Source organism: Podarcis liolepis (genome assembly GCF_965112155.1).
Source record: "Podarcis liolepis genome assembly, chromosome: 4".
In the NCBI taxonomy this organism is placed as follows: domain Eukaryota; kingdom Metazoa; phylum Chordata; class Lepidosauria; order Squamata; family Lacertidae; genus Podarcis; species Podarcis liolepis.
In genome coordinates this window covers 106,985,750-107,012,386 of record NC_139558.1, presented here as the reverse complement: position 1 = coordinate 107,012,386, position 26,637 = coordinate 106,985,750, and the positions used below count along the sequence as shown (strand labels likewise).

Genomic DNA, 26,637 nt, shown 5'->3' with positions numbered 1-26,637 from the left:
ATAATGCTTCAGTATCTGGGAAAAGATCACATGCAGAAGGCTTCAGTTTGGGCTCACGTATTTATGTATTTGGTGGTTTTACATTCCCATTAATGAAGCAAATTCTGCCCACACCTTTTGCTGTCACACAACCCCAGATCATCACACTAACTGGGTGCTTCAAGTAGTAGATAGGTAGCCGTGTTGGTCTGCCATAGTCAAAATAAAAAAATTCCTTCCAGTAGCACCTTAAAGACCAACTAAGTTAGTTCTTGGTATGAGCTTTCGTGTGCATGCACACTTCTTCAGATACACTGAAACAGAAGTTGCCAGATCCTTTCAGTGTTCAAGTTTCAGTGTATCTGAAGAAGTGTGCATGCACACGAAAGCTCATACCAAGAACTAACTTAGTTGGTCTTTAAGGTGCTACTGGAAGGAATTTTTTTATTTTTTTATTTTGACTATGGGTGCTTCAAGGTAGGTGTAATGCAAGTGGGATGTAAATCTTCTCCGATTCTTCTTCTCACATATTTTTCTTTTCTTCTATTATGTTCTTCAAACTCACGAAATGAAAGAAGACAAAAAAAAACCAACCAACTTGTTAGGAATCACATAACAAGTCAACCTAAGCAAGTTGTGCTTCCTTTTTTTATTTATTTGGCTATAAATTTTGATAGAATACAGGTAGTTGCATTCTTGATTATATTATCTTTCCATCGATACATCATTTTATGATATTACTCCAGAAGAAGTAGTGTCACTGTCCGGAGTGCATGCCGGAGCCAGGCCCTGGGACCGGTAGGGCTTTGCAGGACTAGGGCTTTCCTAAGTTTGTTCTGAAGAGGCAAGGCAGGGCTGCACAGGTGAGGCCGATTGGTAACTCACCGCACCTGGTGGCAAGAAAGAGCCGGAAAGGGATATAAGGTCCGCATTTCCCTTTGGCTCTTTCCCACAGCAAAGCGTTTCCTTCCTTGGGCTTCTTGACTCCTGGCTTCCTGATCCTCGGACCCTTGGCTTCTTGACTCCTGGCTTCCGGATTCCCATTCCTGCTCCCACCCCACCGTCTTGCCCCCGGGTCCTGATGTCCTCCACCAGGACTTTGACCGCCCATAAACCGTAAAAGTTTGCTGTGGCCAACCTATGTCCCGGCCAGGGGGTCAGATGGACGGAGCCCAGCCTATAGATCTCACCAGGGTGCTGCGGAACCTCTAGACCCAGGGAGCTATGTTCTAGGGGGAGGTTCAAGCACGTTGAGCGGCCCCAGCCTGACCTGCTCCCCTGCCCCATAACCAGAGAGGTTCAGGGGGGAGCAGGGTGTTGGGATTTGTCCAGCTCTGGCCCATCTGGAGCCGCTACTGGCTCGTCTTCTCTTGAGCCCAGCAGAGCGTAGTCCGCAGACGAAAGGATAAAGCAGTATGTGCCACATGCTAATCTTTATTTCTCAACTATACCGAGAACACCCAAACCTACATCTTGCCTCTGTGAGAGCAGAGAAGAAACTTACTCTCGACACAAAGAAACCGAGAGAACACTGAAAAACAGGAAACCAGTGTATGTCACATCCAGTCTCCCATTCCCGTGGGAACCCAACAGGAACTTGGACTGTGGAATGGAAACAATGTCTTGTGACATGCCGTTGCTGCTCAGTGAGGGAAATAGAAACCAACACATGGGGCCAATCAATCAAAATGTTTATTCGGCTTTACGCCCATCATAAAGCACAACACACAAAACAAATCAAATAAAACCGCGGTCTCGTACAAGCCGCGAGTAATATAACACAATTCACAGCTCACAAGGACAAATATTGGCAATTCAAAAGAAATATTTAAGGTTAAGATTAAAAATTTAGACACTCCGCTAAAATCAATATCTGATGTCATTATCGAAAATTCTTATAACTATCAATAATCAGCTAGCATTCCATTCCGTCTCTTGTACGAGAGGACGGCTGTTAGGAATTTAGCAACCTGTAGGCTAAGATAAGGATCCACATCTTGAAGAACCCAGGCAAGCTGTAGGTCTGCTGGTTTGTCAGCCATAGGCTGGATTATGGAGTTTAGTATACTAGCACGAATTGAACTGTATATAGGGCGCTCCCCTGCGAGAACTTCCAAACAAGCTCAACACATGGGGCCCTTCGAGGCTTTGTCAGCCAGTGTTGGCTGATGTCCGCCACCTGTGCAGCAGACTTTCCCACCCCACGGAGCCGCGTGTGCTTTATGGGCAGCCTCTTCGTGGGCCCGGCACTTTCTCGGGTCTCTCCGTACCTTGAGGCCAGCGACCATCTGCTGGGGAATTTGGATGAATTGCCACCCTTCATTGCCACCCTGGAGGGCACGTTCGGGGAGCTGAATCGCGCCCTGGCGGCTGAGATGGCCCTGCAGAACCTCCGGCAGGGGGCTTACCCAGTTACCGAGTCTGTCGCAGAGCTCCGTTGGTGGGCTGCGGACACCCTGCTATGCAGCTGCCTGACGGTTCCACTTCCATCAGGGCCTTCATCCCTGCCTTAAGGATCAACTGGCATGGGTGACCCCCCCTCACCATTTCAGTGGTGGGTCTGGAGGGGACCCCCCTCGCATCCGGACCCATTACCCGTGAGCCCTGTCCACAGGCCAGGTGAGTGGCACCCCTGCACCAGGAACTGTTAATGTTTCAACTAGTCCAGACGCCACATTTCCCTCTGGTCCATGGAAGTCCATGAATGTATCCTTTTGCCTTGACAGCTCAGGGAAGATATCTCACTTTAGAAGAAGAAGAAGAAGAGTTTGGATTTGATATCCCGCCTTTCACTCCCCTTCGGGAGTCTCAAAGCGGCTAACATTCTCCTTTCCATTCCTCCCCCACAACAAACACTCTGTGAGGTGAGTGGGGCTGAGAGACTTCACAGAAGTGTGACTGGCCCAAGGTCACCCAGCAGCTGCAGGTGGAGGAGCGGAGACGCGAACCCGGTTTCCCAGATTACGAGACTACCGCTCTTAACCACTACACCACACTGGCTCTCTTTATAAATCATATCAAATCAACTCCAGGAAGTGCCCAGAGGTGACAATTGCTGAGCTGATTATTGGAAAGCCTCATCCCATCCCCAGACTTTCCAAGGGGTCCAGACATGCCAAGGAAGTTCTGTTGTACTTTGGGGTGGTGGGTACTTGAGACTTCTTTGCCTATGCTAATCCTATCCTTGGGTATTGCACTGACTCATTCTCCTTATGTTCATCTTGTGTAACCCTCCCCTTTCTGACGTTTTAGGGGTGTAGCAATGACGTATTGATGATGCTGTACGAACTGCATTCTGGGATATGGTGGGAAGCTTTAAAAGTCAATGTCGCCCCATTGCTCTGGGTTCCCACGCTGCTGTTGAACCTGTTGCGCAACCAGAAAGGATCTCAGTCTACTGGCTGCTGTTTTGCTCCAAATTGCTTGGCGGGAATTTCCTTCTTTTACTGACCGCACGGACCCATGGGGGACTTTCCCCTCCATACTCACAGAAGCGTTGTTTAGAGTATGGAATGTTGATCATTGTTTTGTTGATTTCTAGGGAATCTAGTTCTCTCCGTTTTTGTTCTATAGCTTTAAGGACTTTTTTAGATCCTGTTTGTTTGTAGCGTGATGAGAGGGCCGTGATGTCTTGTTCTGTCTTGCTAACTTTTAAGGGGGTTTGTTTTTTAAGGGATGCTTTTAGCAACTTGTAAGAGTCCCTAATTGTTGGGGTTTCCTTCAGAGGAAGGTTGCCCATGGGGTTGTAGGGGGGGTGTCTTTCAGGGATATGCTTTTCATATTTAGGTTGAGGTCATCCCCCCCCCCCCCCAGAATTGCTTCCCCTTCGGAGGAGAGGAACTTGTTTAATGTGTTTTGGATGAACTCTAGCTTTTTCAAGTTTGGGGCATATATGGAGCCAGTTGTCAGTTTAGTTTTGCCATCTAGTGTCCCTTTAGCAAAAATGAGTCTGCCTCTTTTGTCTTTGAGGACTGTTGCGGCTTTGAAGTTCAGGACTCTACTGAGTATTAGGGCTACTCCACAGGACTTCGCTGAGCCAGATGACTGAAGCAGGGATCGCTCAGGAGTTTGGGAGGGTTGTGTATTTATTGTAGGAAGGCGATGTGTGGTTTCATGGTGTTTACATACAAGGTGATGCATTTTCTTTTCATGGGGTTTCCCAACCCCCTCACATTTAATGCAATTGCTTTTAAGCTAGCCATCTTGCTTATCTACTATATAGGGTGATTCCATGCCAGCCCGTCCGGGTTGCCCTGTGTCTCTCACCTTGTATTGTCTATCAAACCAGTGAAATTGCGCTGACCTAGAGGTTAAAATTAGATTTGGGTTAAAGAGTGGGGGGTGGGTTGCAGAAATTATCCCCTATGTAGTCATATAGGTGTTTATTGTGGCTAGATGATGCCGCATTCTGGATTAGTTGTAGTTTCCGGGTCAGCTTCAAAGATAGCCCCACCCAGAGCGCATTGCAGTAGTCCAAGTGGAAGATAACCAGAGCATGCACCACTCTGGCGAGGCAGTCCATGGGCAGGTAGGGTCTCAGCCTGCGTACCAGGTGGAGTTGGTAGACAGCTGCCCTGGACACAGATTTGACCTGTGCCTCCATGGACAGCTGAGAGTCCAAAATGACTCCCAGGCTACGCACCTGGTCCTTCAGGGGCACAGTTACCCCATTCAGGACCAGGGAGTCCTCCACACCTGCCCGCCTCCTGTCCCCCAGAAACAGTACTTCTGTCTTGACAGGATTCAACCTCAATCTGTTGGCCGCCATCCATCCTCCAACCATCTTTGTGATGCCTATGTTGGATATTTTGGAGAAATTAATCCTGCGTCCAGTCAGGCTTCCCCAGCGCAGCTCTGCTTGGGGCTTGAGGCCGACCTGAGCAGGAAGAGCAGAGTCACAGCGGTCCTGCCGTCCATGTGAGATAGAGGGATAAATCAAGTCCAGAAACAGTTCGTTCTTATCTCTAGAAGCGTTTATTTACAAGCCATAAATCAGTCACATTCCATTGGAGCTTTCCGGCATCTTTCCCGTGCTCCAAAAGCACACACGCAGCCTCTGAGCTGAGCTGCGTCTCTCAGTCTCAGTCAGAAGTGAAAGCAACTCTGAACAACAACACAAAGACAGACAAAGCCTGTGACGTCCGGCCCTGCGTCAGGCCCCTCCCAGATACAGGACACCACGGAGTTTTAACCCTGTCAGTTCCAAACTCCACATAGGGTCCATAAGCAATGTTGCTAATGTCATTAACATCACTGGTAAGTTGGGGTAGGGATAAGGGTGTTGATATCCTCTGGCAGCCCCAATGTGCTGCTTGTTTGTCAGATTTTAGCCTGTCTGTGGATTGTTTTATTGAGGTTAGGGTGAAGCAGGACCACCTGGAGGAATTCTACCCTTATGCTTTTCATATAATCAGTTAGCCATATAACCATATATCCTTATAATGATTTTTATATAATCCATGTTTGAATCATGACGGCTTCTGCAAAAGCTTATAGCAAATTGCTTAGATCGGAAGAATCCGAAATGAACTCTGCCCCAGTTTGCTTCCCTTGTTCTTCTCAATGTCTCGCTAACATAAGGGGGAAGCAATAAATCTGCTGTGCTGGCACTTTCCCCCCTGTCCAGACAGGGTCCCGAGTAGCTCAAACAGGAAGATGCTAACCGCAGAATGTCCCGGTATAGCAGATGGCCGCGTAGGAGCGTAAGGGCCAAAGTTCCTTCTTCTTCCTTCTTACCATAAATCAGGGGAAAGGTTAAATGCATGTTCAGACTGAAAAAGCAGACGTTGGGAGGGAACTCTTTACATGATCAGGGGGCAAGGCTTGAATGTGCTCATTGGTTTTCTTTTTGCTGCTGTGTGCGATTGTATTGATTATGTCATGTATGTACTCAGGTATAAAGCCTCAGGGCGCTGGAGCCCGGGGCCCAGTCTTTGGGAAAGGATTCCACTGGGTCTCTTATTGTTCAGCAATAAATATCACTTTCTTTTTCTCCACTGCTGCGTTAATAATTCCTGGGGGAATTATTTTACTTAGTAAGGCGTGGGGAGGGGTGCTGAGAGTGAGTTGTAGATTGTTGGGTAATGGGGAGTGTCTTTTTATGTCACCTGGACTGGTGTTGGGTGGGGATCTCTGTGGAGGTGTGAGGCTGGGGGGAATATTGATCGTGTTAGCTGTATTGATGGCTTGGGGGGAGAGGAAAAGGAAGAGGGGGTCACCAGTCCATCGGGTTGAGGTGATTTCTGGTTGCTTCATTCTGCCTTCTGCCACATTGGCCTCCGCTCCCCGTTTGGTGTCCTCCGCAAATGGGATGAGCACCCCCTCAGTTCCTTCATCCAGGTCGTTCATAAAGACGTTGAACAACAATGGGCCCAGGACAGAACCCTGCAGCACCCCTCTTGTCACTTTCCCCCAGGATGACGAGGAACCATGGAGGAGGACTGTTTGGGTTCGGTCAGTCAAATCCACTAAGAGTTTCCTCATTCAGACCACATTTTAGAAGCTTAATCACAAAAATATTATGGGGGACTTCGTCAAAAGCCTTACTGAAATCAAGATGCACTATTTCCACAGCTGTTCCCTGATCAACAAAGTTTGTAACTCCATCCAAAAAAAGGGGAAGAGAGATTTCTCTGGCTTTTCTTGTTTTTGAGAAAGCCATGCTTTTATCCTGTATGTTTCTGTTGTGAAATCTTCAGATGAAAGGCACATAAATATTAAAAATGATAAAAAATAAAGATATTGACAGGCTGAAACATGTGCAAAGGAAGGTGATTTATGTATTTATTTAATTTGTCTACCACCCGACCCAGTGGTGCCAACTTGAATAAATATTGGTGGGGGACAGGTAAGGCCTGCTTTGCACAATCAAACACATGACGCATGCAGGCCATTGGAATAGCAATGCCTATCAACTGGGGGAGTGGCCCCCTCAAATATATCATTGGGGGGCAAAACCCCCTCAGCCTCTAAGTGTAGACTCCTGTTCCCACATGTCTCAGGACGGTTACAACATAAAAACACAAAATACACATGATAACTCAACTCCCCACCACATTTTAAAAGGGCCTTAGATGTCAATCAGCCAAAGGCCTGGTTAAAAAGGTGCATATTAACAAGGCTCCTAAAGCTATAGATTGAAGGGTTTCTCCCCTGTATGACGTTTCTGATGCTTAGTGACAGCAGAGCTGTGACTGAAGCTCTTTCCACATTCAAAGCACTGATAGGGTTTCTCCCCTGTATGAATTCTCTGATGGGAACTGAGATTGGAGCTCTGACTGAAGCTCTTTCCACATTCCCCACACTGATAGGGTTTCTCTCCTGTATGAATTCTCTGGTGGGAAGTGAGATTGGAGCTTGTAATGAATTTCTTTCCACATTCCCCACACTAATAGGGTTTCTCCCCTGTATGAAGTCTTTGATGGGAATTCAGACTTTGGCTGTGACTGAAGCTCTTTCCACATTCCATGCACTGATAGGGTTTCTCCCCTGTATGAATTCTTTGATGGGAATTCAGACTTTGGCTGTGACTGAAGCTCTTTCCACATTCCATGCACTGATAGGGTTTCTCCCTTGTATGAATTCTCTGATGGGAAGTGAGATTGGAGTTCTTATTGAAGCTCTTTCCACATTCCCCACACTGATAGGGTTTCTCCCCTGTATGAATTCTCTGATGCTTAGTGAGATCAGAGCTCACCCAGAAGCTCTTTTCACATTCCCCACACTGATAGGGTTTCTCTCCTGTATGAATTCTCTGATGGGAAGTGAGACTGGAGCTTGTAATGAATTTCTTTCCACATTCCCCACACTGATAGGGTTTCTCCCCTGTATGAATTCTCTGATGGGAAGTGAGACTGGAGCTTGTAATGAATTTCTTTCCACATTCCCCACACTGATAGGGTTTCTCCCCTGTATGAATTCTCTGATGGGAAGTGAGATCCGAGCTCTGCCTGAAGCTCTTTCCACATTCCCCACACTGATAGGGTTTCTCTCCTGTATGATTTCTCTGATGGGAAGTGAGTTCCCAGCTCTTGCTGAAGCTCTTTCCACATTCCCCACACTGATAGGGTTTCTCTCCTGTATGAATTCTCTGATGGGAAGTGAGACTGGAGCTTGTAATGAATTTCTTTCCACATTCCACACAATGATAGGGTTTCTCCCCTGTATGAATTCTCTGATGGGAAGTGAGATCCGAGCTCTGCCTGAAGCTCTTTCCACATTCCCCACACTGATAGGGTTTCTCCCCTGTATGAATTCTCTGATGGGAACTGAGATTGGAGCTCTGACTGAAGCTCTTTCCACATTCCCCACACTGATAGGGTTTCTCCCTTGTATGAATTCTCTGATGGGAAGTGAGATTGGAGTTCTTATTGAAGCTCTTTCCACATTCCCCACACTGATAGGGTTTCTCCCCTGTATGAATTCTCTGATGGGAAGTGAGATCCGAGCTCTGCCTAAAGCTCTTTCCACATTCCCCACACTGATAGGGTTTCTCTCCTGTATGATTTCTCTGATGGGAAGTGAGTTCCCAGCTCTTGCTGAAGCTCTTTCCACATTCCCCACACTGATAGGGTTTCTCTCCTGTATGAATTCTCTGATGGGAAGTGAGACTGGAGCTTGTAATGAATTTCTTTCCACATTCCCCACACTGATAGGGTTTCTCCCCTGTATGAATTCTCTGATGCTTAGTGACATCAGAACTCTGACTGAAGCTCTTTCCACATTCCACACACTGATAGGGTTTCTCCCCTGTATGAATTCTCTGATGGTTAGTGAGATGGGAGCTCTGACTGAAGCTCTTTCCACATTCCACACACTGATAGGGTTTCTCACCTGTATGAATTCTCTGATGGTAAGTGAGATGGGAGCTCCAACTGAAGCTCTTCCCACATTCCACACACTGATAGGGTTTGTCTCCTGTATGAATTCTCTGATGCTTAGTGAGATTGGAGCTCTGAGTGCGGCTGTCTCCACACTCCAAATTTTTCCATGGCTTCTCCTCTCTGGGGATTTTCTCTTGTTCAGCCTTGTTCTCGATCTGCAATTCATCACAATCTGCAACGGAGACAAAAAGGGATAAGATCCCCAGGAACAAATGAAGAACTGAAGGGAGTTGGGTGCTTGTTCATTACCTTTGTTGTTTGTCATTAACCAACATATTTATTATTAGATTCTGATGGGTTGTTGAATGTTGCTTTCTTTGATATACTGTAGTGGTAAAATTGTGAAAGCCTTTTAGAAAAAAGTGCATTTCAGATGTTTGATGGCTCATAACACCACTTCTTTTGGAGGACAGTGGATGCTCGGGTTGCAAACATGATCCGTGTGGGAGACATGTTCACAACCCGCAGCGTTCGCAACCTGCAGCGTTGCATCTGCGCATGCGTGCGTCGTAATTTGGTGGTTCTGCGCATGTGCAAGCACTGAAACCTGGAAGTAAGCCATTCCGGTACTTCCAGGTTCAGCTCAGTGCACAACCTGAAAACACACAACCTAAAGTGACTGTAACCCGAGGTATGACTGCAATACCATAATATTATATAGCAATGGAAAGATAATTTAGTCAAGAATGTAGTGTGTCACAGTAAATGGGGTTGCTTGTGTGTAAATCTCCAGCCGTTCCAAACTGCTTAGGGGTGGTTGTGTCTTTCCCTGACTGAGCAGCCTTGCCGCTGCTGCTCAGTCACTAGCAGAATCCGTGAGTGGGCGTCTCCTAAATTTCCTCCAGCATAAGAATTCCTTAACGGACAACCTTCGCCTCGCCTCTCTGCGCGGAAGCCTTCTGCGCAGAGTGGGCGTGCCGAGTGGTGGTCCTCCACCCTCCTCACTGACTTCACTGGAAGAGTCTCGGAGCCTCACCTCCGAGATGCTCTCTGCCTCTCCCTTCTTCCCGGTGTCACCTGGACTTCCTTCCCCAGATGACGTTCTCTCTCTTCCCTTACTCGTTCCCTCTCCTGCAGAATCTGGGAGCCTCGCCTCTCCCCTCTGCTCTGATATCAGTTCCCTGACATCCACCTCCCTCCCAGGGCCCTCCACCCCCCCATCCTTTCCTCCGATGGTGAGGCAGGAAACCCCCAGAAGGAACTCTCCTCTCCGTCCGATGTTTCAAACACCCCTCTCCATTTGCTGCTGTCTCTTCTCTCTCCCCAATCTCCCCAGTCGGATTCTTCTCCGGACAAATCCCATTCCTCCTCTTCGGAGGCGGAAAAACCCGCAAACTCTTCCTCTTCATTGGTGGTGCCAAATTGCTCCCCCTAGAACCTCTCTGGTGGTTTGGGCTTTCTCGGATACCTGCTATGAAACTCCTCCTGCAGATACTCATCCCTAATCTCTTCTGCTGGGACCCATGCGTTTTCCTCTTCTGGCTCCCCCTCCCATGCCACCAAATATTCCACTCGCCCCCCTTTCCACCTGGAATCGAGAATTTCAGCTGCATGGCCACTGAGTTCCCTTTCCTCCATCTGTGGATGCAAGGGTGTTTCACTTTGCTGACCCAGAAATTCCCTCCCTTCCCTGAACGGTGGTGTAAAGCCTCCATCTCTTCCACAAATTTTTCAGCTGCGGGAACACTCCAACTTCCCTCCCCTTCCCCTGGGAAAGCCCTGGGGTGACACCCGTAATTCGCCATAAACGGACTCATCCCTGTGGACACATGTTCTGCGTTATTGTATGCAAACTCAGCCAGTGCTAATTTGTCCACCCAATCATTCTCCCTCTCGTTGACGTAGCAGCGTAGATATTGTTGAAGAATGCTGTTAGCTCTCTCTGCTTGTCCGTTGGTTTCGGGATGTCTGGCCGTTGAGAAACTAACCTTGACGTCCAGCAGACTCATAAGCTTCCTCCAGAATCTGGACGTAAATTGCCGGCCTCTGTCGGATAAAATCCTCAAGGGGGTGCCATGCAACCTGAAAACATGCTCTACAAACAGCTTTGCTGTTTCTTCTGCAGTCACCGCATGCGAGCACGCAATGAAATGGCACATTTTGGTCATCAAGTCAACTACCACCATTACTGCCGTTTTCCCCCTCGCTTTGGGTAAATCTGTCATAAAATCAATTGATACCACCTCCCATGGCCTCTCTGGTGTCGGTAAGGGCTCCAGTAACCCCGCAGGTGCTGTCCTCTCCCCCTTCGCTCTCTGGCAGCACTGGCACCCGCGTACATACTCCTTCACATCTTCCCTATCCTGTGGCCACCAAAACTGCCTGGTGACCAGTAACATTGTCTTATGTTGGCCAAAATGTCCCGTCGTGGGGTTGTCATGCAGTTGTTTGAGTATTCTGCTCCTCAAATTCCCCTCAGGTATGTACAAAGCACCCTTATAGTACAATGCCCCGTCCTTTACTTCAAACCCCCCCCGAGTTTCCCCAGTAATACCAATTTCCCTGATCTTGGTTTGTGCATACTGATCATCCCTTGTCAACCCGGCCAGCTCTTGCCTCCCTACGAACACTCCCCCACACACCCATTTGTCCTCGGGTATGACATAACGCGCTTCTGGCCCTCCCTCCCCTTCCTCGTATTCGGGCTTGCGGGAGAGGGCGTCTGCTCTGACATTTTCCTTCCCAGGCACGTACCTAATCTCAAAATTAAACTTGGAAAACTCCTGTGCCCACCGCACCTGTCGTTGGTTCAGCACTCTCGCCGTTCTCCAATATTCCAGGTTCTTGTGGTCAGTACACACCTGGACTTTGTGCTGTGCGCCTATGAGAAAATGTCTCCATCGTCGAAAGGCCTCGTGAATTGCCAGCAGTTCCCGATCGTACACCGTATAGTTTTGCTCTGACTTGTTCAGCTTCCTGGAAAAGAAGGCACACGGCTTCCACTGTCCCCCATTTCCCTGCTGGAGCAATATGCCTCCTACAGCTCTGTCTGACGCGTACGTCTCTAGCCTCATCGGCTTCCGCAAATCCACATGTAGGAGCTGCTCTTCCGACGCGAAAGCCCTCTTAAGCTTCTCAAAGGAACGCTGGGCCTCTTCCGTCCATTCGAACTTCTTCTTGCTGCTGAGACAATCCGTTATGGGTGCCGTTAGATGGGCGAAGTTCTTGATGAACTTCCTGTAGAAATTTGCAAACCCCAAGAACCTCTGCACGTCCTTCCTGTTCTTGGGAGGCTTCCATTCTAGCACGGCCTGCACCTTGCCTGGGTCCACTGCCAGACCTTTGTCTGACAACCTGTAGCCCAGGAACTCCACCTCTCGGGCATGGAATTGGCATTTCTCCAGTTTGACCCACAGCTGATGCTCCTGCAGCCTTTTCAGCACTTCCCTGACATCTTTCACATGCTGCTCCTCGTTCTCTGAGTAGATAAGCATGTCGTCCAGGAAGGCCACACAATTCTTGTACAGCAGGGACCCCAGCACGTGGTGCATGAATGCTTGAAATGTGCTGGATCCCGATTGTAATCCGAAGGGCATAACGAGATACTCAAAGGCTCCCAGAGGGGTGACCATCGTGGTTTTCCATTCATCCCCCTGCCTCATCCTTATCAAATTGTACGCCCCTCGAAGGTCCAACTTCAGTCCTCAGGGAATGTGCAGGCGACCTTAGAACGGACAGCTCACGGAAGAACCCCGACCAAACCCAAGAGGAGGCGTGTAGTGGTGATAGGGGATTCCCTACTGAGGGGAACAGAAGCAGTGATCTGTGGGCCTGACAAGATGTCTCGGGAAGTGTGCTGTCTCCCCGGGGCTAAGATCCAAGATGTAACTGAACGACTGCAAGGAATCATAAAACCCACTGACAAATACCCCTTCCTCTTGGTTCATGTGGGAACCAATGACACTGCAAGTAATAGCCTCCAGAAGATCAAAAGAGACTACGAGGCTCTTGGCAGGAAATTGAAGCAACTAAATGCACAAATTGTCATCTCGTCTGTCCTCCCAGTTGAACGACGTGGCCCAGGGAGAGAGGGGAAAATAGTGGAAGTGAACAGCTGGCTTCGCAAATGGTGTAAACAGGAACGGTTTGGATTCTTAGATCACGGACTGCAGTTTCTTGAAGATGGACTTCTGGCAAGTGATGGGCTGCACCTCACAACGGTTGGGAGAAATGTTTTTGCCAAAAATCTCAGAAACCTCATCAGGAGGGCTTTAAACTGACTAATGTGGGGGAGGGAGACAGTGCTCCTGAAGGTAGGAGTCTATCAATTGATGAAGATGATCATCCAAATGTCATAGACCAAATGGAGCAAACAGCACGCAGACCTAGTGGTGGGAGGAAAAAATCCTTAAATAAGAGACACGGGGGAATGATTAATGGACTTCAGTGTCTGTACACTAATGCGCAAAGCATGGGAAATAAACAAGATGAGCTTGAGCTCTTGGTACAGCAAACTAAATATGACATAATAGGCATCACTGAAACCTGGTGGGATAAGTCCCACGATTGGAATGTAATAATGGGGGGATACAATCTATTTCAGAGAAACAGACCAGACAAGAGAGGAGGAGGAGTGGCGTTATATGTCAGGGATGTGTATACCTGTGAAGAGATCCAAGATTTAGAACCTCAAAGCCAAAGTGAGAGCATTTGGGTCAAAATTAAGGGAGAGAAGAATAACAGAGACCTCATTGTGGGAGTTTACTATAGATCCCCAAGCCAAACGGAGGACATAGATGATGCCTTCCTGGAACAGATGGCCAAGCATGCAAAAGGAAGGGAGATAGTAGTAATGGGGGACTTCAATTACCCAGATATTTGTTGGACGTCAAACTCAGCCAAGAGCATAAGGTCAAACAGATTCCTCACTGGCCTTGCAGACAACTTCATTGTCCAGAAAGTGGGAGAAGCAACAAGAGGAACAGCCATTTTAGATCTGGTCCTAACCAATGTTGATGACCTGGTTAGTGGGGTAGATGTGGAAGGATCATTAGGCGCGAGTGATCATGCTCTTCTGAAGTTTACTATACAGCGGAAAGGAGCAGCCAAGCATACTAGGACTCAATTTCTTGACTTTAAGAAAGCCGACTTCATAAAACTTAGGGAAGTGCTGGGCGAGATCCCATGGACAGCAATACTAAAAGGAAAGGGAGTTCATGATGGCTGGGAGTTTGTTAAGAGGGAGATAGTAAAAGCACAACGTCAGGCAATACCAATGAGACGGAAACATGGAAGGTGCCTAAAGAAGCCAGGGTGGCTATCTAAAGAACTTTTAACTGAATTAAGATTAAAAAAGGATGTGTACAAAAAATGGAAAAGGGGGGAAACAACCAAAGAGGAATTCAAACAAATAGCCAGTACGTGTAGACACAAAGTCAGAAAAGCTAAAGCACAGAATGAACTCAGGCTTGCTAGAGAGGTTAAAAGCAACAAAAAAGGCTTTTATGGGTATGTTCGTAGCAAAAGGAAGAACAAAGAAACAGTGGGGTCACTCAGAGGAGAAGATGGTGAAATGCAAACAGGGGACACAGAAAGGGCTGAACTCCTCAATGCCTTCTTTGCCTCAGTCTTCTCCGATAAAGAAAACAATGCCCGACCTGAAGAATTTGGAGCAAATGATTCAGCAAAGGAAACACAGCCCAGAATAACTAAGGAGATAGTACAAGAATACTTGGCTAGTTTAGATGTATTCAAGTCTCCAGGGCCAGATGAACTGCATCCAAGAGTATTAAAAGAACTGGCAGATGTGATCTCAGAACCACTGGCAGTCATCTTTGAGAACTCCTGGAGAACAGGCGAAGTCCCGGCAGACTGGAGGAGGGCAAATGTTGTCCCTATTTTCAAAAAGGGGAAAAGAGAGGACCCAAATAATTACCGCCCAGTCAGTCTGACATCAATACCAGGGAAGATTCTGGAGCAGATCATTAAGAAAGCAGTCTGTGAGCACCTAGAAAGGAATGCTGTGATCACCAATAGTCAGCATGGATTTTTGAAAAATAAGTCATGTCAGACTAACCTGATCTCGTTTTTTGACAGAATTACAAGCCTGGTAGATGAAGGGAACTCAGTGGATATAGCCTACCTTGATTTCAGTAAGGCATTTGACAAGGTGCCCCATGATATTCTTGTAAAGAAGCTGGTAAAATGCGGTCTTGACTATGCTACCACTCAGTGGATTTGTAACTGGCTGACTGACCGAACCCAAAGGGTGCTCATCAATGGTTCCTCTTCATCCTGGAGAAGAGTGACTAGTGGGGTGCCACAGGGTTCTGTCTTGGGCCCGGTCTTATTCAACATCTTTATCAACGACTTGGATGATGGACTCAAGGGCATCCTGATCAAATTTGCAGATGACACCAAACTGGGAGGGGTGGCTAACACCCCAGAGGACAGGATCACACTTCAAAACGACCTTGACAGATTAGAGAACTGGGCAAAAACAAACAAGATGAATTTTAACAGGGAGAAATGTAAAGTATTGCACTTGGGCAAAAAAAATGAGAGGCACAAATACAAGATGGGTGACACCTGGCTTGAGAGCAGTACATGTGAAAAGGATCTAGGAGTCTTGGTTGACCACAAACTTGACATGAGCCAACAGTGTGACGCGGCAGCTAAAAAAGCCAATGCAATTCTGGGCTGCATCAATAGGAGTATAGCATCTAGATCAAGGGAAGTAATAGTGCCACTGTATTCTGCTCTGGTCAGACCACACCTGGAGTACTGTGTCCAGTTCTGGGCACCACAATTCAAGAAGGACACTGACAAACTGGAACGTGTCCAGAGGAGGGCAACCAAAATGGTCAAAGGCCTGGAAACGATGCCTTATGAGGAACGGCTAAGGGAGCTGGGCATGTTTAGCCTGGAGAAGAGGAGGTTAAGGGGTGATATGATAGCCATGTTCAAATATATAAAAGGATGTCACATAGAGGAGGGAGAAAGGTTGTTTTCTGCTGCTCCAGAGAAGCGGACACGGAGCAATGGAGCCAAACTACAAGAAAGAAGATTCCACCTAAACATTAGGAAGAACTTCCTGACAGTAAGAGCTGTTCGACAGTGGAATTTGCTGCCAAGGAGTGTGGTGGAGTCTCCTACTTTGGAGGTCTTTAAGCAGAGGCTTGACAACCATATGTCAGGAGTGCTCTGATGGTGTTTCCTGCTTGGCAGGGGGTTGGACTCGATGGCCCTTGTGGTCTCTTCCAACTCTATGATTCTATGATTCTATGATTGGTAAAAACCTTCCCTTTCCTTACCCTGGCCAAAATGTCATCAATCCTGGGCATTGGGAAGGTCACCGGTTCCGATACCCGGTTGACGGACCTGTAATCTACGACTAAGCGTGGTTCTTTGGAGTCTCTCTTGTCCACAAAGAACACTGGACTGCCCCCCACCGCCCTTGATTCACGTATAAAGCCCCTCTTGTCAATGAACTTCTGCAACTCCTGCATCTCCCTGTCTGACATGGCGTACAGCTTACCCACTGGTAACTGGGCCCCTGGGAGTAGGTTGATCTGACAGTCAAAGGGCCGGTGAGGGGGTAGTCTATCCGCCTCTCTCTCGCTGAAGACTTCTTCCAGGTCTGCATACTGAGGTGGTACTCTCCCCTTTTCTCCCACCGCCATCCCTGCCACCCTGGCTACTGCCATCCTCAGGGTTTCCCCTTCTTGGCAGTGCTCTACGCAGTGAGCTGACCCAAAGGTGACTGTCCGCTGGTGCCACCCTACTACTGGGTCGTGCAGTGCCAGCCAACTCATTCCCAGTAAGATAGGTGGTCCTGCTAAGGTGGCTACGTGAAAGGCAATTGTCTCAGTGTATCTGGAAACTGTCATTTTCATGGGCGGGGTCTGGTGGGTCACTTCCCCTCCCAAGAGTTCTCTCCCATCAATAGTGGTTACTTGCAGGGGATGTTCTAGAGGCACCACCTGTAGCTGGTGTTCTAGCACAAAATCCTTGCTAAAGAAGTTGCAAGAGCTGCCTGAATCCAGCAGCGCCTTCACTTTGATGGGGTGTCCGTTTGGGAGTTCTAGCACCACCTCTATGGCGATGGCTGCTCGGGGAGGGTCTGGTTTGGGCACTTCTACTGGTTGCTCACCTGGCTGCTGTGCCCTCCTTCCTGCAGCCAAGCACTGCCGTTTCCCGGCGCCTCCTTCTTTTCCTCCTCACTCCCCACTGCCCCCACCATTCCTTGCCACGCCTTCTTCTGAGGGCATGCTCTGGCAAAATGTCCCGGCTGCTGGCATAGGAAACACCTCTTACTGTTTTCCCCCTCCTTCTTACGCACCTTGCTGGAGTTTGAAAACCCGCGTGCACTCGCTCCTCCAATCTCCATTGGCTCCTCGGGTGGCACAGTAGACGCTGGCATGTCTGGAATGTGGTTGTCATGCCAACGCTCTGCTCTCCCTTCCCGCCTTTCCACCGCGCGCGTCTCTTGTCGGACTCCTACAGCGAGCGCCAACTTGGTCAGCTGGTCCATCGATTCCGGGCGGGGCAAGCAGGAAAGTTCGTCTCTCACCCAAGAGGATAAGACCTCCTCAAACAAAATTTGTACTGGTTGAGAAGTCAGATCCCACCCAAGTTTATGGATCAGCATAGCAAATCTCGACCAGTACTCTCTCACTGACTGGTTTCCTTGCTTGCACCCCATCAGTTCTTTACGAGTCACACTCTCTTCAACATCGCTCGAGAACATGTGATCCATCGCGCTAAAAAACTTTCTCAAGTCCTTCAGAGCCGCGTTCTCCGCCGCCATTAAGGATCGGACCCAATCTCTGGCCCTCCCCTGCAGGTGCCCCACCACGAAAGCGACTCTTCCCCCATCGTCGGCAAAGTCATCGTGCTGCAGATCCAGCGCATACTGCACTTCTGACTTAAAAGCGTTATAATCCCTGGGGTTGCCCCCAAACGTCTGCACAAGTCCCGGTACCTTTCTTGCGATGGGGGTAATCTTCCCCTGGGCGTCATGTGTCCTCCTTTCATCCAGCCGCGCCGCTAGTAGAGCCAGTTGCTGCTCCAAGTCTCGGTTTCTCTCCTCCAGACTCTGTCCGCCTTTGGCCCCCTCTCCTGCGCCGGCTCCTCCGGTTTGACTCATGACTGTACCCCGGTCCTCTTGCACACAAGCAACGTAAAGGACTCACGGATTGCTGTCATGGGAAATGGGGTTGCTTGTGTGTAAATCTCCAGCCGTTCCAAACTGCTTAGGGGTAGTTGTGTCTTTCCCTGACTGAGCAGCCCTTTGCGCTGCTGCTCAGTCGCTAGCAGAATCCGTGAGTGGGCGTCTCCTAAATTTCCTCCAGCATAAGAATTCCTTAACGGACAACCTTCGCCTCGCCTCTCTGCGCGGAAGCCTTCTGCGCAGAGTGGGCGTGCCGAGTGGTGGTCCTCCACCCTCCTCACTGACTTCACTGGAAGAGTCTCGGAGCCTCACCTCCGAGATGCTCTCTGCCTCTTCCTTCTCCCTAGTGTCACCTAGACTTCCTTCCCCAGAAGACGTTCTCTCTCCTGCAGAATCTGGGAGCCTCGCCTCTCCCCTCTGCTCTGATGTCAGTTCCCTGACATAGTGCAACAAATTTGTTCAATTATCTGTATTCTATCAAATGTTATAGACATATAACCAGAAAAGGGAAGCACAACTTGCTTAGGTTGACTTTTGTCAGGGTATTATGTGATTGCTATCAATTTGGTTGGTAGTTACCCAGAAAGAGATGTAAAATCGTACTACAGTGGTGCCTCGCAAGACGAAATTAATTCGTTCTGCAAGTCTCTTCGTCTTGCGAGTTTTTCGTCTTGCGATGCACGGTTTCCCATAGGAATGCATTGAAAATCAATTAATGTGTTCCTAGGGAAACCGCCTTCAGACCAGGTCCGGGGACAGTCTGTCCCCGGACCTCTTCTGAAGGCTGGGGGCGGACACAAGGGCTTTTCTTCCCACCCCCAGCATTTTAAAAAACCCCGGGAAAGCGGAGGACTTCTCCGCTGTCCGGGCAATCTTAAAATGCTGGCGGGCGGCATTTTAAAATCGCCCCGGGACAGCGGAGGACTTCTCCGCAGTCCGGGGCGATTTAAAAGCCCCTGGGAAGGCAGGCAGGGGGGGACAAAGACTTTTGCCCCCTGCCAGCCTTCAGAAGAGGTCCTGGACCTCCTCTGAAGGCGGGCGGGGGGCGAAAGTCTTTGCTCCCCGCCTGCCTTCAAAAGCCCTCTGGGACAGGCAGGCAGGGGGGAGCAAAGACTTTCGCCCCCCGCCCGCCTTCAGAAGGTCTTCCCGCCCTGCTGCCCAGCTTCGGAGCACCGTTCCGAAGCCGGGCGGCGGCGGAAGGTGTTCCCTCCCCCCCGCCCAGCTTCGGAGCACCGTTCCGAAGCCGGGCGGCGGCGGGAGGTGTTCCCTCCCCCCGCCCGGCTTCGGAGCACCGTTCCGAAGCCGGGCGGCGGCGGGAGGTGTTCCCTCCCCACCGCCCGGCTTCGGAGCACCGTTCCGAAGCCGGGCGGCGGCATGAGGTGTTCCCTCCCCACCGCCCGGCGGCGGCGGGAGGTGTCCCCGCCCCGCCGCCAGGCTTCGGAGGAGGTCCGAGGACAGTGGGGAAGACGCGCTGCGCTTCCCCGCTGTCCCTGAGATTTCCCTATGGGCTGTCGTCTTGCGAAGGAAGCCCATAGGGAAATTCGTTTTGCGAAGCGCCTCCAAAACGGAAAACCCTTTCGTCTAGCGGGTTTTCCGTCTTGCGAGGCGTTCGTCTTGCGGGGTACCACTGTATTAAGTGAACAAGGCTACAGGTATGAAGAAAATAGAAGAAAGATTGGGGAAAACTTAACCAAAGCTGGTCTATATTTTTGAAGAGGTATAAGAGACTCAGTCACTCCAAAATCAGACTGGTAAAGGCAGGAAAAGGTGCAGAACAGCAAGTGATGATCGAAGAATGAAGAGACTGTGCCTGCATGACAGAAGAAAACCATTACATTCTTCATTAAATTATCTTTCCATTGATATATAGTTATATGCTATTACTCCCCAAAAAGTGGTGTCATGAGGTATCCAAGCTCTGAAATACACTTTCTCCAAAAGGTTTCCACTATTTTGGCCACTAGTGTAAGTTGTTCATTTTAAAGTTAATGTACTTTTTATATGGGGACAGATTGTTATGATTAATGTTTCTGGTTTATGTAAGTGTTGGAAGCCGCCCAGAGCAGCTGGGGCAACCCAGCCAGATGGGCAGAGTACAAATAAAAATTACTATTACTATTATTATTATTAATAATAATATTATTATTATCATCATCATCATCACTGCTACTACTACCTGAGATTCAATAAGCCTGGCTCTTCTCTGGGATGGATTTTGTTTGGCCCAGTCATGGCATCCCCTCCATCTCCAATGTCAGTCGTCTCTCTGGTCAACCCAAGACTGACAGCAGCAAAAACAAAAACAGAAAACTTGACAGAAGCTACTTTTCTTTCCACAAAACTCTGAAGCTAAATTAAAAAAATTCCTTCCAGTAGCACCTTAGAGACCAACTGAGTTTGTTATTAGTATGAGCTTTCGTGTGCATGCACACTTCTTCAGATACCAACACTGAAGCTGACATTTAAGATGCCTGGGAAGTTTAGACCAGCCGAATTGTGGTTGTGAGGGTTTGATTAGCTGCTTGTGCGTGAAAACGTGCTCCCTCAGAGTTTGTGCGACCCCACAAACCTCCGTGTGTGACGGAGCTCCTCAGACATGTCTGCTCTAGTCACTAGTAGAGTCCGACAGTGGCTGTCTGCGGAAGCGTTTCCAGCAAAGAAGTTCCTTAACGGAAACGCGTCTCCTGGACTCACGGCGTGACAGTTTCCTGCGAGGTGTGGGTCTGCCTATGGGAGACTCCGATACCTCCCCACTGTTCTCGCTGGAAGCCTCCCTGAGCCCTCCCTCCTGCTCGCATTCCCTCAGAGACCCACTCCTCCCCCTGCTGGTCCCTGCTTCAGCAGTTGAGTCTCTTTCATCCTGCCTGAGTCCCTCCACCACCTGATGCTCTGATGGCAGTTCCCTGACATCCACCTCCCCTCCAGGGCCCCCCTCACCCCCTCCCAATTCCTCCCCCCTGGGAGGTGAAGGGCTAAAACCCCGAAACGAATCTTCCTCATCTTCTGACGTCTCGAACAATTCTCTCCATCGATCGTCGTCCTGGCCAGCTGAATCCTCTTCCTCTTCAGAATCTGGGAACCCCTCCAACTCCTCTTCCTCGTCGGTGGTGGCAAAGTATTCCCTTCGGAACCTCGCTACCGGCTGAGGTTTACGTGGGAACCTCTGATGAAAAGTCTCTATTAAAACCTCGTCATTGACATCCTCTGCCCTAACCCAGGTGTTTTCCGACTCCGGTTCCCCTTCCCACATTACCAAATACTCTACTTGATCTCCCTTCCACCTGGAATCGAGGATCTCCGCTACATGGTAGCTGTGTTCCTTCTCCTCCATTGCTGGTCCCCTAGTGACCCTCCCCTCACTGTCTCCTCTATACGGTGACAGCAACGACCTGTGAAAAACTGGGTGCAGCTTCATGTGGTTCGGTAACCGGAGCCTGAAAGCCACTGGATTGACCTGCTGTATGACTTCAAACGGACCCAGCCTTTTGGGTCTTAATTTCTTACAACCTCCTTTGAATGGCAACCCTTGGGTTGACAGCCACACCTGGTCCCCCACCCTGATGCTTTCGCCTTCCCTTCTGTTTTTGTCTGCCTGCCTCTTATATTCCTCCTTAGCCCTGTTTAAATTGAGTTGGAGCTGGCGATGGATCGCTTCCATTTCTTCCACGAACTGTTCTGCAGCTGGAACGCTCCAGTTCTCCCCCTCCCCCCCTGGGAAGGCTCTGGGATGGCACCCGTGATTAGCCAAAAAGGGGCTCATCCCCGTGGACACGTTCTCTGCATTGTTGTAGGCAAATTCTGCCAACGCCAACTTCTCCACCCAATCATTCTCTCTGTCATTAACATAACACCTCAAATATTGTTGGAGAACCCCATTTGCTCTTTCCGCCTGCCCGTTGGTTTCAGGATGACGGGCCGTCGAGAAATTAACCTCTACATGCAGTAAGCTCATGAGCTTCCTCCAGAACCTGGAAGTAAATTGTTTCCCTCGGTCTGAAACCACCCTCAAGGGGGCGCCATGCAACCTAAACACATTCTCTACAAACAATTTGGCGGTTTCTTCTGCTGTAACCGCATGTGAGCAGGCTATGAAGTGGGCCATTTTAGTTAACAGGTCTACTACAACCATGATGGCTGTTTTCCCTCTAGACCTTGGCAGATCAGTCATGAAATCTATTGCCACTGCTTCCCACGGTCTCTCAGGTGTGGGCAGTGGTTCTAATAAACCAGCCGGCGCCCGCCTCTCCCCCTTGGCTCTTTGGCATTGTTCACACCCTCTCACATACTCCCGCACATCTTCCCTGACCTTGGGCCACCAAAATTCCCTGGTAACCAGCCACATGGTTTTGTGTTGCCCAAAGTGCCCTGCTGTGGGGCTATCGTGCAGCTGCTTGAGTACCTTCTCCCTCAATTCCCCTTCAGGTATATATAACGCTCCCTTATAATACAATGCCCCATTTCTCTCCTCAAAACCACCGGATTTGTCTTCCTCCCCTCTGAGATCCCTGAGTTTCCCCTGGGCGTATGCATCCTGCACCGTACCCTCTACCAATTCCCTTTGCCCCACCAAAGTCGCCCCACACACCCAGCGGTCCTCTGGAATGATATGGGTTTCTTCGGGTGCTCCCTCCCCCTCCAAATATTCAGGTTTGCGTGAGAGAGCGTCCGCCCTAACATTCTCTGGGCCTGGCACATAACAAATCTCAAAGTTAAATTTGGAGAACTCTTGGGCCCATCTCAACTGCCTTTGGTTGAGCACTCGCGCCGTTCTCCAGTACTCTAGATTTTTATGGTCCGTGCACACTTGCACTTTATGTTGTGCACCAACTAGCAGATGCCTCCATCTCCGGAACGCCTCATGAATAGCAAGCAGTTCTCGGTCGTACACCGTGTAGTTCCTCTCGGATTTGTTCAGCTTCCGCGAGAAGAAGGCACACGGACGCCACTCTGACTCCTCCTTCCCCGGCTGCAGAAGAAGCACCGCCCCTATGGCTCTGTCAGATGCGTCTGTTTCAACCCTTAGCTTCTTTCGTAAATCCACATGCAGAAGTTGTTCTTCAGAGGCGAAGGCCCTTTTCAGTTCCTCAAACGCTCGCTCCGCCTCCGCCGTCCATACAAACTTCTTTTTACTGCTGAGACAGTCAGTGATGGGCGCCGTCAGATGGGCGAAGTTGCGGATGAACTTACGATAAAAGTTTCCAAACCCTAGGAACCTCTGCACATCCTTCTTGGTTTTGGGTGTTTTCCATTCCAGCACTGCCTGTACCTTGCCGGGATCCATGGCCAATCCCTTGTCTGACAGGCGGTACCCCAGGAATTCCACCTCCTTGGTATGGAACCGACACTTCTCCAGTTTGACCCACAGCCTGTTGGCTTGCAGTCTGCTCAACACTTCTCTGACGTCTCTCACATGTTGCTCCTCATTCTCAGAATACACCAACACATCATCTAGAAAGGCAACGCAATTCTTGTAGAGCAAAGGGCCCAGCACGTGGTTCATAAAAGATTGAAAACACGCGGAGCCTGCTTGTAATCCAAATGGCATAACGAGGTATTCAAACGCCCCCAAAGGGGTAAACATGGTGGTTTTCCATTCATCCCCTTTCCTTATGCGTATCAGGTTGTACGCCCCCCTTAGATCCAGCTTTGTGAAAATCTTTCCCTTCCTCACCCTGGTCAAAATATCATCAATTCTGGGCATAGGGAACGCCACCGGTTCAGTCACTGCATTCAGCCGCCTAAAATCACATACAAGTCTCGGCTTGTCCGCATTTTTTTTGTCCACAAAGAACACTGGGCTCCCCCCTGCTGCTTTGGACTCTCTGATGAAGCCTCTCTTCAGGTTCTTGTCAATGAACCCTCGCAACTCCTGCATTTCCCTGTCTGACATGGCATACAACTTGCCCACGGGAAGCTGTGCTCCTGGGAGTAAATTGATCTGACAATCAAAGGGTCTATGAGGTGGTAGTTGGTCAGCTTCCTTCTCGCTGAACACGTCGCTGAGATCTGCATACTGTGGTGGTACCTTCACCTTCTCCATTACTTCAGTCCCTGCTAGGGTGGCTTGGGCCCCTGCTGAACCCTTCTCCCCTTTGCAGTGTTCTAGGCAATGTGCTGAACCAAAGGACACCACTCTTTGATGCCAGCCAACCAGCGGATCATGTAGAGCTAGCCAGCTCATTCCCAAAATAATGGGAGCGCCTCCCAGGGTGGCCACATTAAACGCTATCAGTTCTGTGTGCCTTGCCACCCTCATTATCATTGGGACAGTCTGCAAGCGGACTCCTCCTCCCAACAACTCCCTGCCATCAATCGTGGTCACCTGCAGGGGGTTGCTTAAAGGGATGGTCTGTATCTGGTGTTCAGCAGCAAACTCCTTGCTCATAAAATTGCAGGAGCTGCCTGAGTCCAATAGCGCCTTTATTTTTAGGGGGTGCCCATTCTGCAGCTCTAGCGACACTTCAATCACTAGAGCAGGTCGAGGAGCTTCTGGCACGGGCACTTTCACTGCTCTTTGGCCTGGCTGCAGTGCCCCAATTGTGGCAACCAGGCGTTGGCTTTTACCTGCTCCGCTCCCCCTTCTTCTCCCCCCTCAACAGCTCCCACCATCCCTTGCCATTCCTTCCTCTGGGGGCAGACTCTGGCAAAGTGGCCTGGCTGTTGGCAGAGATAGCATTTCCGGGGGCCCTTTCCCTCCTTCTTAGCTCCCTCGCTGGTTTTTGAAAATGCGCGCGCGCGCGCTGTTCCGATTTCCATCGGCTCTGCCGGCGGGAAAGCTGGCTCAGGAATGTCTGGAATGCGGAACTCCTTCCAACGTTCCCCTCTCCCTTCCCGCCTCTCCAAGGCTCTTGCCTCCTGCCGCGCTCCTATGGTCAGCGCAGATTTGGTCAGCTGATCCATAGACTCCGCCCTGGGGCTCCGTGCCAGCTCGTCTTTCACCCCCGAAGAAAGACCTTCTTCAAATAGCATTTGAACGGGAGCCGCCGATAAATCCCAACTCAGTCTGTGAATCAGCATGGTAAACTCAGTCCAATATTCACGGACAGATCGACTTCCCTGCTTACAAGCCATTAGCTGTCTGCGCACCACCCCTTCCTCAATATCGCTGGAAAACATGAGATCCATTGCACGAAAGAACTTCATTGTGTCCTTTAGTATGTCATTGTGCGTTGCCATTAGGGGTCGAACCCAGTCTCTAGCCCCTTTCTCAAGATGCCCAATTACAAAAGCAACTCGCGATTCCTCATCAGGGAACTCATCGAACTGCACATTAAGGGCATATTGCATCTCTGTCCTAAAAGCATGGTAGTCCTTGGGGTCCCCCCCAAATTTCTGCACCAATCCTGGTACCTTTCTGGGGAATTGCGTGGCTCTCCCCTTCTTGTCTGCATCCTGAGCCCTTCTCTCCTCCAACCTCGCCGTCTGCAGGGCCAGTTGAACCTCCAACGCTCGGTATCTATCTTCCAAGCTTGGACCAGCTCCAGCCCCTGCTCCTCCGGTTCCGGTTGGTTCGCTCATGATGCCTTCTCTTGCACAGGCAGCGTACAAAGACTGTCGGACTGCTGTGAGGGTTTGATTAGCTGCTTGTGCGTGAAAACGTGCTCCCTCAGAGTTTGTGCGACCCCACAAACCTCCGTGTGTGACGGAGCTCCTCAGACATGTCTGCTCTAGTCACTAGTAGAGTCCGACAGTGGCTGTCTGCGGAAGCGTTTCCAGCAAAGAAGTTCCTTAACGGAAACGCGTCTCCTGGACTCACGGCGTGACAGTTTCCTGCGAGGTGTGGGTCTGCCTATGGGAGACTCCGATACCTCCCCACTGTTCTCGCTGGAAGCCTCCCTGAGCCCTCCCTCCTGCTCGCATTCCCTCAGAGACCCACTCCTCCCCCTGCTGGTCCCTGCTTCAGCAGTTGAGTCTCTTTCATCCTGCCTGAGTCCCTCCACCACCTGATGCTCTGATGGCAGTTCCCTGACAGTGGTATAAAAAGGCAGAACTGGAGGAAGATGGTTCACAGAAAAAACTGGAATTTGCTGTTCAAGGTTTTTTGTGGGGGTGTTAGGTTCCCAGGTGTTGTATTGGGCGCTGTTGAGCTATGTGGAAATGTATGAGGTTTGTTACATAGAGGTATTTTTTTAATTTCCAGGCAGATAGGACGATCCCACAGGGAGCCTTACCAAGAGAGGCCACTATCCCACGATTCTCCTCCATGACGTCCTTATGCAGAGCTCTCTGGTCAGGATCCAGCAATGCCCATTCCTCATCCGTGAAACAAACAGCGACATCTTCAAAGCACACTGGACCCTAAAAGAAAAGGGAAATGTCATAGAATCATAGAATCATAGAAGAGTTGGAAGAGACCACAAGGGCCATCGAGTCCAACCCCCTGCCAAGCAGGAAACACCATCATAGCACTCCTGACATATGGTTGTCAAGCCTCTGCTTAAAGACCTCCAAAGGAGGAGACTCCACCACACTCCTTGGCAGCAAATTCCACTGTCGAACAGCTCTTACTGTCAGGAAGTTCTTCCGAATGTTTAGGTGGAATCTTCTTTCTTGTAGTTTGGATCCATTGCTCCGTGTCCACTTCTCTGGAGCGGCAGAAAACAACCTTTCTCCCTCCTCTATGTGACATCCTTTTATATATTTGAACATGGCTATCATATCACC

At 49.6% G+C, this 26,637-nt stretch overlaps 1 protein-coding gene across 7 annotated transcripts; it reads right to left on the bottom strand.

Moving 5' to 3' along the window:
- Window positions 1-6,678: 6,678 nt before the first annotated feature.
- Window positions 6,679-26,269, bottom strand: LOC310705119 (uncharacterized protein). Of its 7 annotated transcripts, none has more exons than XM_083499571.1 (3): window positions 11,663-11,826; window positions 8,812-9,033; window positions 6,679-8,643 (listed from the first exon to the last, which is right to left on the bottom strand). In XM_083499571.1, exons 1-3 carry the CDS (start codon window positions 11,700-11,702, stop codon window positions 7,367-7,369), a joined length of 1,539 nt encoding a protein of 512 aa, XP_083355697.1. In that variant the 5' UTR covers window positions 11,703-11,826; the 3' UTR covers window positions 6,679-7,366. The 7 variants fall into 7 exon arrangements, with proteins under 7 accessions (XP_083355697.1, XP_083355696.1, XP_083355695.1 ...); XM_083499573.1 differs by lacking the exon at window positions 11,663-11,826 and adding exons at window positions 19,665-19,783; window positions 26,145-26,269 and having other exon boundaries at window positions 7,641-9,033; XM_083499568.1 differs by having other exon boundaries at window positions 7,641-8,643; window positions 11,600-12,431.
- Window positions 26,270-26,637: the final 368 nt, after the last annotated feature.